Source organism: Drosophila hydei, unplaced genomic scaffold (genome assembly GCF_003285905.1).
Source record: "Drosophila hydei strain 15085-1641.00,03,60 unplaced genomic scaffold, DhydRS2 tig00000063-arrow-pilon, whole genome shotgun sequence".
Lineage (NCBI taxonomy): Eukaryota > Metazoa > Arthropoda > Insecta > Diptera > Drosophilidae > Drosophila > Drosophila hydei.
In genome coordinates, this window is record NW_022045657.1 from 9,488,883 (window position 1) to 9,504,405 (window position 15,523).

The window sequence follows — 15,523 nt, forward strand, 5'->3', positions numbered from 1 at the left end:
TGCATGCCACAGCATCCATATTTAACTGGTGGCAGTCACATCAGTCAAAGTCAATTCAGCTGGAACAGTGGCAGCAACTGCGATGCAATGCGTAAAGTCGAGCGCTGGCAGAGCACATCATTTTTATCGCAACTTCTACGCATTTCGCCCACTGTCTGCGATGCGTCTTAACATGCGGCACACGTAGCATCTTGCTTTAAATGTTTAAATAGAAGCGAATACGCTAAAAATCAGCAGTGACAACAGCAAAACCGGATAACAGACAGCACATACACAGCCGGAAAAATAGGGATAGAAAGAGTAAGAGAGAGGGAGAGGGCGAGAGCTATGCTCAAACACACTGGAAATTGGCATAAATAAGTAAGAGGAACGCCGGCCTCAGTCTCTTCAGCATATTGTCAGCATACAGCGTTTGTATCTGCACAAGTGCTGTGCTTGTGCGTGAGCGTTCGTCAACATATATATATATACATATAAATATATATATATATATATTTATATATATATTTATATGTGTGTGTAATACATATATATATTTACACAAATGCTGTGCCCAAAGCGCACTTGAGTGTGTATCATCATCAACATCAGCTGCTCTTCAGCCAGGACAAGTCAGAGTCCCACAGTTCCCTATGCCAACAAAACGTTGCCGTTGCCGGCCCTAGTCCCTTCCCACGGCATATGCGTGGGCGCCGCTCCTGGCCATAGATAGATAGATACAAAGCTACAGATATAAGCAGTAAAGCTATAGAGCCGTGCAGCTGAGTGAGTGTGTACCCACTACAGTGACAGTATCTTTGCCCGCTTAACAGTATTACAAGCAGACTAATGAAACGAGCCGGGCGGGGGTTGCTCTCTGCAGCCATTCCCCATCTTTGCGTCTCGACTGCAATTTGACTTGACTTTTACGTATCGTCAAGTACTTTTCTGGTTTTGCCCACTCGGGGGACATTTGTCAGTCAAGAGACAAATTTAATTTTTGCAGCCAGACAGCGAGTGCACGAGCAAGTGGGCGTGGAAGCGTCAGGCAGAGTGAAATGGACTGCGATTAGATATGAATGGCAATGAAAGTCATAGCAGCCCTCTGTATGACGATCATGGGCTTAACTATTCCGGCTGTTCAACTGTTTGTTATTGTATTAGAGGCCGCTCGTTAGTCCGGCTCTGCTCGCTCCCCTGCATACATTCTGAATGGGCCCAATTCGTACTTCATATGCAGCTGGGCAAGTGGGTGCACACTTTGCGTATACGTAATTTTATTACAGCTGCCCAAGCAGAACGAACTGCCCCTTGCCCAACGGTGGATGCTGTTGCAGTGCTAGTGCTAGTGCTGGTGCTGGTGGCCAAAATGAATGGGCCGCAACTATTTTTTGGGGGATTACGTAGCCGTTGTGCTCCCGAGTGTGGCAGCCGGGCAGGCGATGCACAGAATTCATTTCGCATTGAAATGGCTGTTCAGAGAGCAATTAGCTGAAATTATTGTTGCTACGTGTGCGTCGTCACTTGCAGGGGTAACTAGCCTTAGCTGCGTGAAGCCAGCACGAAGCCGGGCCGGGCTGGGGGGCGTATGCTTAATGCGTGCGAATATGGTCATTATTCAAGGCTTGTTCTGGGCCAAGCAGAAAAATGCTGATTTGCGGTTTGCCAATGCCAGCCGCAAGGCCATACCACCACTCACACACGCACACACAATATATAGAATTTACCATAATTTAGTGAAGCATCCCTCACAGTTTGTGACGAAACGAAGCAAAGTCGAAGTCAAGTCGAAGCGAAATTATGCCAAAACAAATCAAGCAAATGAAAATATCACAGGCTCAAAATCAAGGCAAAATACACGCAGCGCCAGGCGCACGAAGGGAACGGCGCGGGTGTGGCTGTGGGTGCCACAAATGCTGTGCTTAATAGGCATCAGCTGGGTATTAAGTTGTTGTTTTTTGCCATCGACTTTGGCATCGTCTTCCTCAGCTTTGTTGGCTCGTCTTGGCAGCATGACAACCTTTTTTCCCGTCAGTTAGCAATACAGAACGCAGCCAGAACTCGGCCCGAACTTGGGCATTTTAACAAGCTCTCACCCAGCTGTGGACCGTCTTGGCTTGCCAATCCAGCCTCACTTCTATTCAACAAACAATTTGCGGAATGCCATTAGGTGACGCCTACTGAGAAAATTATCTGTGCCACCCACTTTTTTATTTGGCATCTGCTTCGCCGAGCAACAGGAGTGGGCAGAGTGGACGGTGTAAATTCAATCACATCATCTTTTGTTGAACTCGTAACCGCTCTTAGCAGCAGCAACAGCCATCGATACATACAAAACACAAAAAACTCTGGAAAAAGAAGAATATTGCAAGAGAAGCGCTGAGGGTTGTCGAATGCCGAAGCTTAACAGAGTAAATTCATTTTTAAAAATATAATATATATAAAATTAATTTGTATGCTTTTAGTGTGGGATTTAATTAGAATAAAGAATTCCAAATAATATTTATAGTCAACCTATCTGTGGGTTTGAGTGTAGAGATTAATCATTGAAATGAATTTAAATATTTCATTGTTTCCACATTTATTTTAAAGTTATTTATGCTACTCTACAGAGAGTAATAAATCATCTAAGGCTAATCTGGCTATATACACGCTCTGTGCCACCCCTCGTCTGGATATTGTCTTTAGCAAAAGCTAAAAGACTTTTCAACTCAGCGACAGACTTCGCGTGGCGTATTAACAAAACAGTGTTGATCTCTGAAAATGATCAGATTATTTACAGAAGCTCCACAGTGGCAGCATGATTCAAGTTCTAAAGCAAAATCATATTAAATATCGCAACTCTTAAAAGATATCAATACCTTAAGCAGCTGTCCAAATATAGTGATAGGAACAAAGTCAACAAAGTCCAGCAATAAGCTATATCGTTCAAAGAGTCCAGTTTCAGCACGAAAGTCAACCTTCGTGTGAGCTGAATCTGATCGTTGGGCTGCGTAATGACAGGCAGTAAATAATGCTTACAAAGCTATCAGCTCTAGTTAATTTCCCATATCCGTTTACTAACTTTGTCACTTTGCGAACCTGTGCATCTGCGTTTACATTACACTTCTCGACCACATCAAGAGCAAAGCCTTTAACGACCTGTCAAATTTCATTACGAACTTTAAAGTGCTCTTAACTTGAACAGCAACCGCAAAATGCATCACACGGCGAAAACTAACACAAAACACAACTACAACAAAAATTAAAGACAAAACTTCAAAAAAGAGGAAAAAACTAGAAAAAAAATTAATAGTAGCAACTAGTGAGTGTCAATGGAAACCACAACAACAACAACTGCTGCTGCTGCTGCTGCTGATGCTGATGCTGCAAACATAAAACTAACCAACTAACAAAGTATAAAACAAAAACTAAAAAACAACTATTGAGTGCTGCTCATTGCCCCAACCACGCAGCCGAACCACCGACTGTCAGGCTCCACGAACAAAAATTTCTAATTTAAAAGTTTTGCGACCAACCGACGATAAGTGAGGCAGCCGAAACGGCAAATAGAAAACAACAAAAGCAACAGAAACAAGCGGCAAATAAAAACGCAACAGCGTCACACAAAGAAACACACCCATTCCCACACACACACACCCACACACACACACCCACACACACACACATCCAGACACATACAATTGCAGATAATGCAACCCCCACCCACTGGCGAATAAAAAAAGCAGCGAATGTAGGTGGAAAAAGCAACTTTGGCCAAGTGCAGCTGCAATTTTGTTGCTGTGGCATCGTAGGCGTTGCGTTGCGCTGCGCTGCGTTGCGTTGTTTTTGCCCACATCGTTAGCAAGGCACATCGGCAACATTTCGTCAGCTTCCGCCTAGCCCTGCTGCTTGGCTGCCGCTGTCGGCCCGGTGGGGCAGCCCAATGTGCCAGCCAGTGAGGCAGTGTCGGCCGTCCAGCCAGTTGTCGGTTGGAGCAGCCGCGTCATGCGCGTTGCTTCTGCCCTGTTTGCGTTTGCGATTGCAGTTGCAGGTCGCCAACACACCCCCAACCCCAACCCCCAGCGCAGTCCAGCCTGCAGCTGTGAAACGTTCGTCTTTAGTCGCTGCTCCTCGGCAATCGTTGGCAGCAACTATTTTTCAGTGTGTCTGTGTGTGTGTGTGTGTGTGTGGCTGTCTGTCTGTGTGTGCCTTTAGGGGTTGGGGCGCGTTTGTCATTGTGCATTACATTTAGCATGCATCGTGGTTCTCATTCAGTAGGGCAACAATGTTGCCGTATTGTTGTAATTTGCTTGTTGTTTCGTTTGCCTGGTTCGTTGCCTTTCGTTGGTCTTGAGGCGCATTTTCCAGCATTTCCTGCAATGATATTCATATTCGAATCGTGTGCATGTGGCTTGCTGCTAAATCGAATTATATTTGCTGCATGCCACAAAGCACACAATGCACATGGTCGAGCTACAAATGTTGCTGCTGCAGTTGCAGTTGCAGTTGCAATTGCAGCTGTTGCTGCCCCATTCGAGCTGGTTTTTTTCCTCTCTGACCTGAGCAACACATTCGATAAGGTCGTGGTTTAGCTAGACTATTGTGACGGCCTTCATAGTTTCTTTTGGCAAGTCTACGCGTGTGTGCGTCTCTGTGTATGTGTCTTAGCTCGTTTTATGCCATGTTTCATAATTCATTTTGCTTCTCCTTTTTAGATTTTCTTTTAATATGTATTTTGTCATGCATAATGGTGACATTTTGACGCGCTAATAAACATAATTTGCTCATAAAATATTTTTATTGCCCTCGTCTTTATCGGGCTCATATCTGACTCGCTCTGGCAGGTATGCTTAAGTAGCTGTGTATGTTTGTGTGTGTGTGTACTCACACCAATATAATACACATTTTTGCTTGTGTAACCAGAGATGAACAGAGTTCATTTGCAGATAGCCAAGTGAAACATAAAACTTAAAATTAAACAGATAACAAAGGCAAAAGATATATTAACAGCGAACGGTGTCTGAATTAGTCGGGCTTGGAGGCTATAAAAAGCATTCAGTAAAGTCTGCTTATCCTTAGCTGGAATAATCAAGTCTCATATTTAGCATTTTAATATATTTATGATTGAATAAACTTAAGTGTACTGAATATATTCATGCATTTTATTAAAAGAAAATCTTACAATTATTACTTTTAAATACAAATGGAAAAAATTATTGTTAAATTATGTTTATAGCTGACATGATTGATAAGTGAAACAAAGGTGAGCAAATCATTAAATAAAATTTTTAATTAAAAGAAATTCATTGAAGAATCTTATATAATTTTCTTTTGCTTTTTAATCCAATAGCAACTTAACTCAATTTATTGATAGATGTCATGTAATAAATATTAGATCATATCATATTTGTTGGGACAAACATCTCTAGCTGTTGTTTGCTTTCTCTTATTACCCAATTAATTGATTGCTTTACACCACAGCTGTTCATTATCTGTCGAGATGGGCTTAGGTCTTTGATTTCCGGTTCATGCTGCAAAGGCAATCAACGAGCTAGCGAACGGCAGCAAATCTCATTTTCTCATTTTCCACACACGCACGCACACATATAGAAAGAGAGCGTGTTAGCACTGGTTTTTCTGCACTTGGAATGAGCAGGGCGAAAAAACATTTTTAAATATTTATTAGCAACAGCTTACAAGCCTCATCTTATTTTGTTGTTGTTGCTTCCTCTTGGTCTCGCCTCGTGCGATAAGTAATTTCGTTATTCACCAAGCTTTGCGACCAACGCCCCCAAAGCAAGCGCCTACGCCCCAGCTCCCGCCCCTTTGTGGGCCCGACTAACGGCAGAGAGTCTACGCCTTTTCGGAGCTCGCGCCATTTGTCTGCTCATCCTGCCAGCTTGCTTGTTGATGCCATTATCTTATTCAGCATCCTTGTCATCTCATAAAGGATGCCTATTATAAATTAATTTTTACCATCCACGATTGCTGTCTGCTGCTGTTGCTGCTGCTGCTGGTTGCCACTTTTTGGGGACGCCCACTTTGCTTTTATCACTAGCAGCCCACGTTGCCCGAGCGCCCAGCTCCTATGGCAAACATGTTGCTCCTGTTTGTGTCTGTGTGCGTGTTTGTTTGTCTGCCTATATGACAATATAATTTTTTGATTTAAGGCTGCTGCTGCTGCTGTCGCAATTTTTCAAAGGCAACAACAAGCACACACATCCCTCATATTTTACAGGTTGCCACAAGCAAAAAGTTGCTGGCGTCCCCTCCACACACACACACAAAACCCACACACACAGACACACACGTGAAGCCTACTCTTGACATTGATGCCATACGCTGTGCGCTCTATTTTATTGTTATCATTAAACTGTAACAGCTCCCGCCCCATCCCACGGCCTGTCTGCTTGACATGTTGGCTTGTTTGCCTGTCTCGCCCGCTTCAGTAGGCCTTGATGCGGGCTCTCGAGTCGCCCTCAACAAGTTTGGGACGGCATTGATCCCAATATGATTAAGAACTGTTCGCTTGGCTTATCAGTGCGGTCGACAATATGGTGGCTTGCCATCTTTGAATGTATTTCTTGGACCAAATGCCGTTGCTATTGCTGCTGCTTCTGCTGGCCGTGATTAATTGGTAACCACAACTGGTTGGGTGGGAGGCGAAAAATGAAAAGCAAATCCAAGCGCGGCGACGCTTTTTGAGTGTTAAATGCACTTCATTCATCAACGCTTCGTAACCGCAACGAGCTGCTGGTCTGAGGCCAAAGAACAATAACAACACGGGTGCGGGGCCAAGGGGCAGCTGGGGCAACTGGGTAGCAGTGTGGCAGCTGCATTGGAAATTCAAATAAAATTTACCACGGTTTCGTAACTTTGTCAACGATGCGCAACGAGCGATGTGCGAAAGGGGGCGGCCAGCATCTTGCAACTGGGGCGACGCCACAGCAGCAGTGTCAGCCAACGAGTCATGGCGACGAATTGCAATTTACAATTTTATGGCAGACCAGCTAGAAGAGAGCAAGCAGACGACGTACCAGCTAAACGAACAGAGCCAGAAGTGGCGGCAACAGCAGCAGCAGCACCAGCAGCCACAGAAGCAGCCGCAATACAAAACAAACCAATTTAAATTTTTAGCGCTACCAGCGACCAGGGAAGAGTCCAGAACTGGCAGACTAGAGAGGCTGGGAGGGCGGAGGGCATAGCTTTTGCAAAAATATATCTAGCAGCATCCTAGAGCTGGCGAAAAGCGCAACAAAGCGTAGCTGACAAAATCAAACCAAATGCAAAAGTGGGAAAAAATACAAAAGGAGAAACAAGAAAAACAAGAGAAAACGCGGAGAAATGTTTGAAATGACAATGGAAAATTGGGGCTGAGCGCGAATCGGGTTAAGCTGCGGGTTTGGGGCAACGTCGCTGGACTGGCCAAACACTCAATCAATAAATTATGCTGCCACCAAATATACAAATCGGCGACCGGCAAAACGGGGCAACAACGAACCAGAAAGAGCCACAGCGGTTGAGTGGTTGCAGTGGTCCGTGGATCTGTGGGGTCCGTTTGGCTTGTTTGGCTGGTCACGCGGCAACCAAACGAGCTGTGAGCGTCAGCTGCAAAACAAAGGGCATGCCCCAAGCTGCAAGCTGCGGCGCACAGACGAATGTGGCTTTGTGGACGCCGCCAGGCTGCCGCACTTTTCCGCTACCGCAAATGCCGTTAGTCATTTTAAAAAGTGCTACGCTGACGTTGTTCCTGGCTAAGGACACGGCCGGGCGTCAGGCAGCAATGACAATGTCATGTGCGCAGCACTTTGTGAAAATGTGGCCAGCAGCAGTGGACCAGTGGACCGGTTGCTACTGCTGCTGCTGCTGCAGGCTGGAGTCGGATGCTGTTGTTCCTATGTCAACGCCAAAGACAAAGGCGCACTGCGACCAAATGTCAAAATGGCTGCAAGGCGTCTGGGCAACGGCTGCGCCAGTTGCGGCTCCTGCGGCCGCTCCCAGCTGATGTTGCTGCTCACCATGACCCCAAGTTGACCTCGAGCATACGAGCCGCTGTGGAACGCGACAAGCGAATCGATTTTTTCAGCCCACGCAGACAAGCAAACAAACGTTAAAAAACGATTTGCATGCAGGTGCCCCTGCTGACATTTAAAATTTGTATATAAAATATTGATCAGTATTGACGACTGCAAAAATGACGAGTCCGTGCGCCTGCAGGAAAGCCAGACACAATGTCAACTGTGTGTGCGAGCGTTGTGTTAATTGTGCTGCGTCGGACAAAAGTTCTCTTTTATCGCTAACCGCAACGCTTTAAAGTATAAAAGCTTATATTATTGCTATTTTCAGCCTGTTTGCTGTATGCAGAGTCCGATTCTGAGCGCTCCAGCTGAGGCATCATTAATAACTGAGCCGGGCCACCTTTGGGCCAGCGCATGAAACTTTGCCCAGTAGCTTGATCGATATTTGTAATCTCACTTTACATTTGCGCACAACTACGCACATGAACGCACCTGCCCACCCACCCACACACACACCCACACACAGAGCAACACCAACACACACTCTTAAAAGTCTTGTCGAGCTTCATTGTCTCTGCTGTGCGTTGTCCGTGTCCATGCGGTCCAACTAAGCGGAAGCTGTTGGAATTTACCAACGTTTAAACTTTAATGCTGTGTACAAGAGTACTTTTTATTGTTGTCCTGCTTTGTTTTTTTTCCTCTTTCACTTTTTGTTGTCATTCTCTTTACCTATTCTACCACCTACGTCCCTTGCCTTGGTGGGCTTTAGATTTTTTGTGCTGCATGTCCTCTGCCTGGCTGCCCGCTCCAATTGAACCTAATCCGGCTGCTAAAGTATTAGCTACGTAGTTGTATGCTCATCCCGGCTGTCCAAACTGCCTTATGCTGCTTTTGTTGTTTGCTGGCATTTAAAAAACAAAAAGAATCGAGTCACTCCAGCCGGAGGTAGCCAACAGCGCACCAACTATGGCCAGCTGGAGGTCTGTAAAAACTTTTGCCTCTGTCTGAGCATCTGCAGTTGTAGTTGTAGTTGTAGCTGTAACTGTCCCCTCACTTAATAACAAGGCGACAGTCGCTGTATGTGTATGTCACCCTGTCGGCTGCAGAAAATGAACGACAGTTGCCTGGCCCTTGCAAGCGACGAGCATACTAATCTGTCGCCTCCTGCCTCCCGTGGTCGCCGTCATCGTCATGTTTTCCGCCCGGCACGTAAATGAAGTAAATGAGCAAGAACTCCGAACTCCGATCATTATGTTTGGCAATGAGGCGCTTCTAGGAGTTCTCGGCTTTTGCTTTGTTATATAACTATATATATATATATAAATTTGTGGAAATATATATCTTTTATATATGTCTGTGGAGCAAACAACTCATCTGTGGAGACATTCGTGACAGTCGATATCAATGAATGCCACTCAGCGACTACTAAAAAATTAAAACACTATGCGACTGATCCGATCTGACATGATATGATGGAAAGTGTCAGGTGAGCGCGCTTAGGTTTACACACCCGTCAACATGGCGTATGATTGATATTCTAGTCATAAAGCAAGCAGGTCAGGCAAAGGCAACTGTAAACTGAACGTGACCAGATAAATGCGACAAATATTAAACGAAGATAATAATAAAAGTTATAAATCTTAGCATTGCCTGTCGCCGCTCCGGATGAGAATCAGTTGAAGCATGAGAGGATGTGGGCATTCAGAAAAGGGCACAGAAGGCGACGACGAGGACATGCTGCATCGTGGCGATAATAACAATTTATTGCACGCACACAAACAACCCCAAACATAAGTACACACACATACACACAGACACACACATGTGTGCCGTTGCCAAGTGCCGGAAAATGCCGCGAGACACAACTGCAACAAGAACAACAGCCACAAAAGCAGACAGCGCACACCAAAGCAGTGGGAGCTGGGCAGACGGGCATAAAAGCCACACAATAATAAAAATGAACAATGACAGGTTAATAGCAAATAAATGAAAGCCCATAAGAAAAGCGCAGCAGCAGGAAAAGAAGAGGAAATCAACAGAGAGAGACAGACAGACAGACAGAGTGAGAGGGAGAATGGTTGAACGTTGAGCAGAGACTGCATCAAGTTGCTTCAGCAAACTTATTCTCTTAGTGTAGGCAATTGATATATGGTTTTCAATTTTCAAAACCATTGACCGCCTGCAACAACAACGAGCTAAATGGTGGAAAAATGTGTGTGCAGAATGGCAACGAGGTGCCACAAGTGGATGCTGGCATATTTAAAGCATAACTACGCGCATAAGCGACTCGTTAGGGTCGAGTGTGGACGGTGCTTAACAGCTTCAATAACGACAACGACTTGGCACCGACCTGGGCTAGCTCATCTGCAATCAGGTTGACAAAATGCATGTGGCATGCAATGGCAAATGCCCTGAGGGCCCTGAATAATTATCATCATCATCATTAGCACGAGGCAGGTTGCAGGTTGCAGGTTGCCATGCAGATAGGTGGACCCAATAAGCAATTTGTGATTGAGAGATTGAGTATGATGTGTATCTGAAGAGGATTTGCGCGTTAATTTATTTCAATTCAGCTGGTTTTGGCATTCAAATAAACTTGAAACTCTCTGCATATAATATAAATTTATTGAGTTTGAAATTTAATGTGAAATAAACAAAGCGATATAGACACAATAGATATTCATTTGCATAGGCAATAAATTCAAATTTATGCGCATTAAAAATATTTTGCATTTATTTGACTTTTTATTATTATTTTTCAAATGAGCTAAATTATTTAGGTGTCGAATGGAGGCTGCGGGCAAATTAAAGCTTGCGCAGCTTTAAACTGGCAGAGAGAAAGAGTCGAAAATCGATCACCTGCTTAAAGTGCAGACGCCCACGAGACGGACACAGCCGGAAAGGAGCGACAGCACCAACAATGGCGGCTACTTGGCAGCTGTGCCAACGCCTGGGCGAACGCATCTGTCAACGTCCTTAGAGTTTAACAAAGAAGGACACTGCGAGTGCACATAGGGAGAGCCAGACACCGGGCCACTTTATAAGCCAAATTTAACGCTTGCTCGTTGTTACTGTGGCTGCTGCTGTTGCTGTTGCTGCTGCCGTTTGCAATGCGCCTTTGTCTGTTTGCTTTGGAGAAGGACAAGCATGACGACAACTGCCGCTGCTTACAGTTGCCCGCCCCCTTGCGTCTCACTCACTTTTTGGCAATTCGCTTCAGTATCTTACAACGAATTCAATTGAAAATTTTAGCAGACACTCGACGGGCAACGAGCGTTGCAAATTTCAAAACAAATTTGCCGCAACGCAACAGCAGCAAACTTTTCACAGAGAAGTTGAAACTTTGATTCGATTCGATTCGATTCTCTTCGATTTTCAATTCGCAGTGCTCTGCCCACTCGCTCGCCTCGTCTGGCCCATCAGCTGGTCAAGTGAGGACGTGCGTTTAAATGTTACGTATGCGTCACGTTGTCCAATGCACTTCAGCTCGGCACAATTGGCAGCGTCTCGTCTAGATCTTGGTCCTCGTCTCCAACTCTGTCTGGCTCCGTCTATGTCTGTCTGCGGGGTTCAGTGTTCAGCTGTTTGCTTAGTGCAGTTTTCACTTTGTGGGCGTTACACAAAAAAATAACAAACAGCCGCACCTCCTGCCTCGGCCCAGGACTCAGGCTGACTTTCTTCTGCTATTTACTTTTGCCTTCCACACAGCCAGACTTGACGTAAGTTTTGTTTGCTTGCCTGTGTGTGCGTGCGCATGTGAGTCTGTGTGTGAGTCTGTGTGTGAGTGTGTGTGTGTGTGTGTGTTTGTGTGTTTGCCTTTCGTTTAGCAGTGGCTATGACAAAATCAAAACAAATCGCCGAACCAAAGCCAAAGTGGAAATTGTCAATAATTTCAAATTGATTTCTATTTGATTTAACACAACAACAGCAAAGACAACGACAACGACAACAATTGAAAGTAAACACCTAGCAATGGGCACTATAATTGCACCAACACATATAAAATAAAAATACCTATTTCAGTTTAGCTTAGTGAAAGTGAAACAGAAACTTTGATGGACGGACGCACGCGGCAGCCCAAATAGCATTAGACAGCTAGCCATTATGGGCTTGGCCAAGTTTTACGACGCATCATAAAAGCATTACTCGAACTGCGCCTGTCTCGTAAAGCTCGTGAAATTCCTGAGCTGGCAGCTCCAATAAAGGCAAATCGATAAGTGAGCCCAAAGTGTTGGAATCGCTCGTAAAGTAATCGAAATGGGGCAAAGGGCAATCGAGCCGCTATACTTAATGTACTTAGGAATTATACTCTAATTGTGTTTATAATTCTTATTCTATTCATAGCAAAAGTAATTCTTACCCTGCTTGGGCGACACGCTAAGCACCTGCTGCGGCGACTGTTGCTGCGAGTGAATTTGGTATTGTTGCTGTTGCTGTTGCTGCTGCTGCTGCTGGTGCTGCTGCTGTTGCACGGCCACCGCCTGCTGCTGGGCGGCACAGACTGCAGCAGCGACGGCTGCTTGCTGCTGCTGCTGATGATGAGCGGCTGCAGCGGCAGCTGCTGCGGCTGCTGCGACTGCTTGCTGCTGCGACTGCTGCTGATGCGGCGATTGGGACTGCGGATGCTGCTGCTGCTGAGTCGTAACAATGGACATTTGCTGAGACGATTGCTGCTGCTTAACATTGACCTGATGCTGGGCCTGCTGTTGCTGCTGTGCCGGAGCTTGTTGCTGCTGCTGCTGCAGATGCGTCTGGTGTATGGCCAGCAGCTTCGTCTCGTACGGCTTGGCGCCAACCGACAGCGGCTGACTGCTGAGCGTCATCTGTGCTGTTGCTGGCATCATTAGCGTGGGCATTGCCAACATTTTTTCGAGTGCTTCTTTTGCTGTTGCTGCTGCTGCCGATACTGTTTGTTGTTTCTGTTGCTGGTGTTGCTGCTGTTGCACGTTTTGCGGTTTCACGCAATTCGCTTTGATGTTTAATGAAGTGCCGCCTCACAGTTGATGTGTATCATCAAATCGTGTTAAAATTTTACTAAATAATTTTCGGAGCTCACTTTTTTATATTTATATTTATCTTGTTTTGTTGCTTGTTTTTTGTGCTTGTTTTTTTTACTTTTTTCTGCTTGTTTATTTATATATATTCGTGTTTGTGTGAAACCGCACTTTTAATTGCCGTTGTTGTAGGTTGCTTGTTTGCTTGTTCCTTTTTAATATTATACGGAAATCATTTGATGCGTTAAATGATTTCTACAATTTTACTAATTTCAAAAGTTTTCCTTTGCGGTTTATGCTCGCATTTATTTGCCGCCTCCCGTTTTGCTATTGCAGTTTTTTGCTATTCAAATTTGCCTTCCCTTCACTTATCACAGACCAACAAGATGTTTTTGCTTCGACCTTGGCTGATTTCAATAATACTTTTAAGCTTTAATATATATAAGTATATAAATATATAATTATATATACATACATACATATATTTAAATGTAGATAAAGTAAAGAAATATTTCACTTAAATTTAAAAATTATAGCCAAATAAAAATAATATTCTAAAAATTCATTAAACTTATATTTTTATATTTATTATATATAAGATTAATTAAAAAATAATAATTATTTTTGAATAATTTATATTTGAATAAATACATATATAAAACGTGCTTTTCTACTAAGCGTCCTTCAATAAATATTAAATTTGTGATTAAATATTTATTTAACTAATCTGATTATATGGGCCAGCTCTAACAACTGTTACAAATAACCCTTCTCGAGGAACCCATATTCGTGCTAAGCCATCTTTTTTTGGTAATTGCAGCTTTTATGATTCGGTTTTATGATGTTCCTCCTCAAGCACAAACATTACATTCTGGGGCGCTGGCATTATCGTATATCAAGCCTAAGCCATTCACACATCATTTGAAAAATTAAATTTAATATTTTACGATTTGCGGGTGAGCTCTGTGCATGTGTGTGTACACAAGGCAGAGCCTGAGCCAACAAAAAATAAAAATTATGCGAGCCAGAAACAAGAACAACAACAGCAAAATTATAACAATAATAATAAAAGGCAGCTGAATATGAGCGCTGCTTTTTATGCGAACGACGCGCGCCCAAGAGACAAGACAACAGAAGCCAAAAACGAGAAACCAGAAAGCCGAAAACAGAACACAGAACACAGAAAACACAAACTCTTCAAACTCCAAAAATCGCACGCCCCAAGTGTTGGCAAGTGTCAGGATCAGGCGCTGCCATAGCCAGCGCCTCGGTCGGCGTTAACGTCAGTCTAACGCTTCCGGTTTTTATAGCGGAACGCGCACAAAAGCCCCAGACAGTGGGACAGACTCGCAGGAGACGGACAAATGTTATGTATAAATATAAACTTATATTTTTATTTTTATTTTTGAAAGCCAAAAACACATACATAGCAGACGCAGTAAAAAGCAACGAGTGTATAACAAATGCTAACAGAAAAAAAACATGTACAATACACAGCATTCGTTGTCATCTAACTGAAATTTGTGTGTGTGTGTGTGAGTGTGTGTATGATTCATACACACAAATGCAGTGGCCTTTTTATATGGCCGCGCTGAGTCGGCGGCTTTCGGCGTTGGCTGGCTGAAAGCATTTATTGGCTGCTCGTTGTCGGTTTATGTGCCACATAAGCCGAAGTGGCAGAATGTGTACATGTGTCTGTGTCTGCATCAGTATGTGTGCACATTGTTGTTCTTGCTGCTGTACATAATGTGTCAAAAAAAAAAAAGAAAATACCGCACCAACAGCAGCAGCAGCAAAAGGCCACATACATGCAGACAAAAAGTCTTTGTGTTCCGTGTAAATAGTACTAAAATCGATGAGTACAAATGTTTTATTATTTTTTAGAAAATCGCATACAAAAAATCAAATACTTATATATGAAACTGCACAAATCACGTTCAAATATAGCTGTAAATATATATTATACTGTGTTCATTCACTACAATACACCACCACAAACTGTCAGCACTTTCCCCAAAAATTATGCTACAAAAATTAATTTCACTTTTCAACTGATAAGAAGAAGAAACACAAAATATTTGAAACTTAAAATAAAAATCTTTGCAAATGAAAATTATTTAAGCTTTAGATTTTTGAAACCAACGCATAAAACTAAATAATCATTAAAATTATTTTTTGTTTTCTAACTTTTTCCAGTTTGTTTCTATTTTTAATTATCTTTCTTTAAGTTGTTTAATATTTTGTTTTGCGGTCGCCTTTGCTGTTTGTTTTATCGCGTAGTGCACTGCGTTTTGAGTTTCTATTTTGATTTTTGTGTTTTATTTTGTTGCCTTTGCTTTGTGTTTGAATTTCCGTGTTCAAGTTGTTGCGTTCATAGATGGGTGTTTTTTTGGTTTTGGTTTTGGTTTGTTTGTTGGTTTGTTTGGAAATTATAATAACAACTTAACAACAATGTAACGAATATCCTTTCTTTACGAGGACACAATTCAAACTGATTGCGAAGCGCGCTCGTCGTCCTCCCAAATAGTCAAAGACATGGTCCGCCGTGGC

The 15,523-nt window shown here is 43.5% G+C and overlaps 1 protein-coding gene across 4 annotated transcripts in view; it reads right to left on the reverse strand.

Moving 5' to 3' along the window:
* Window positions 1-15,190, reverse strand: part of LOC111594260 (polyadenylate-binding protein RBP45C) — a 36,919-nt gene extending 21,729 nt beyond the window's left edge. For 3 of the 4 annotated variants that reach the window (XM_030222819.1, XM_030222821.1, XM_030222822.1), the window contains exons 1-2: window positions 15,161-15,190; window positions 12,340-13,403 (exon numbers count right to left, since the gene is read on the reverse strand). In XM_030222819.1, the coding sequence (XP_030078679.1) occupies window positions 12,340-12,844 (505 nt within the window). In that variant the 5' untranslated portion in view covers window positions 12,845-13,403; window positions 15,161-15,190. The remainder of the gene's footprint in view (window positions 1-12,339; window positions 13,404-15,160) is intronic. The other variant, XM_030222820.1, reaches the window with a different exon arrangement.
* Between the last annotated feature and the right edge of the window lie 333 nt (window positions 15,191-15,523).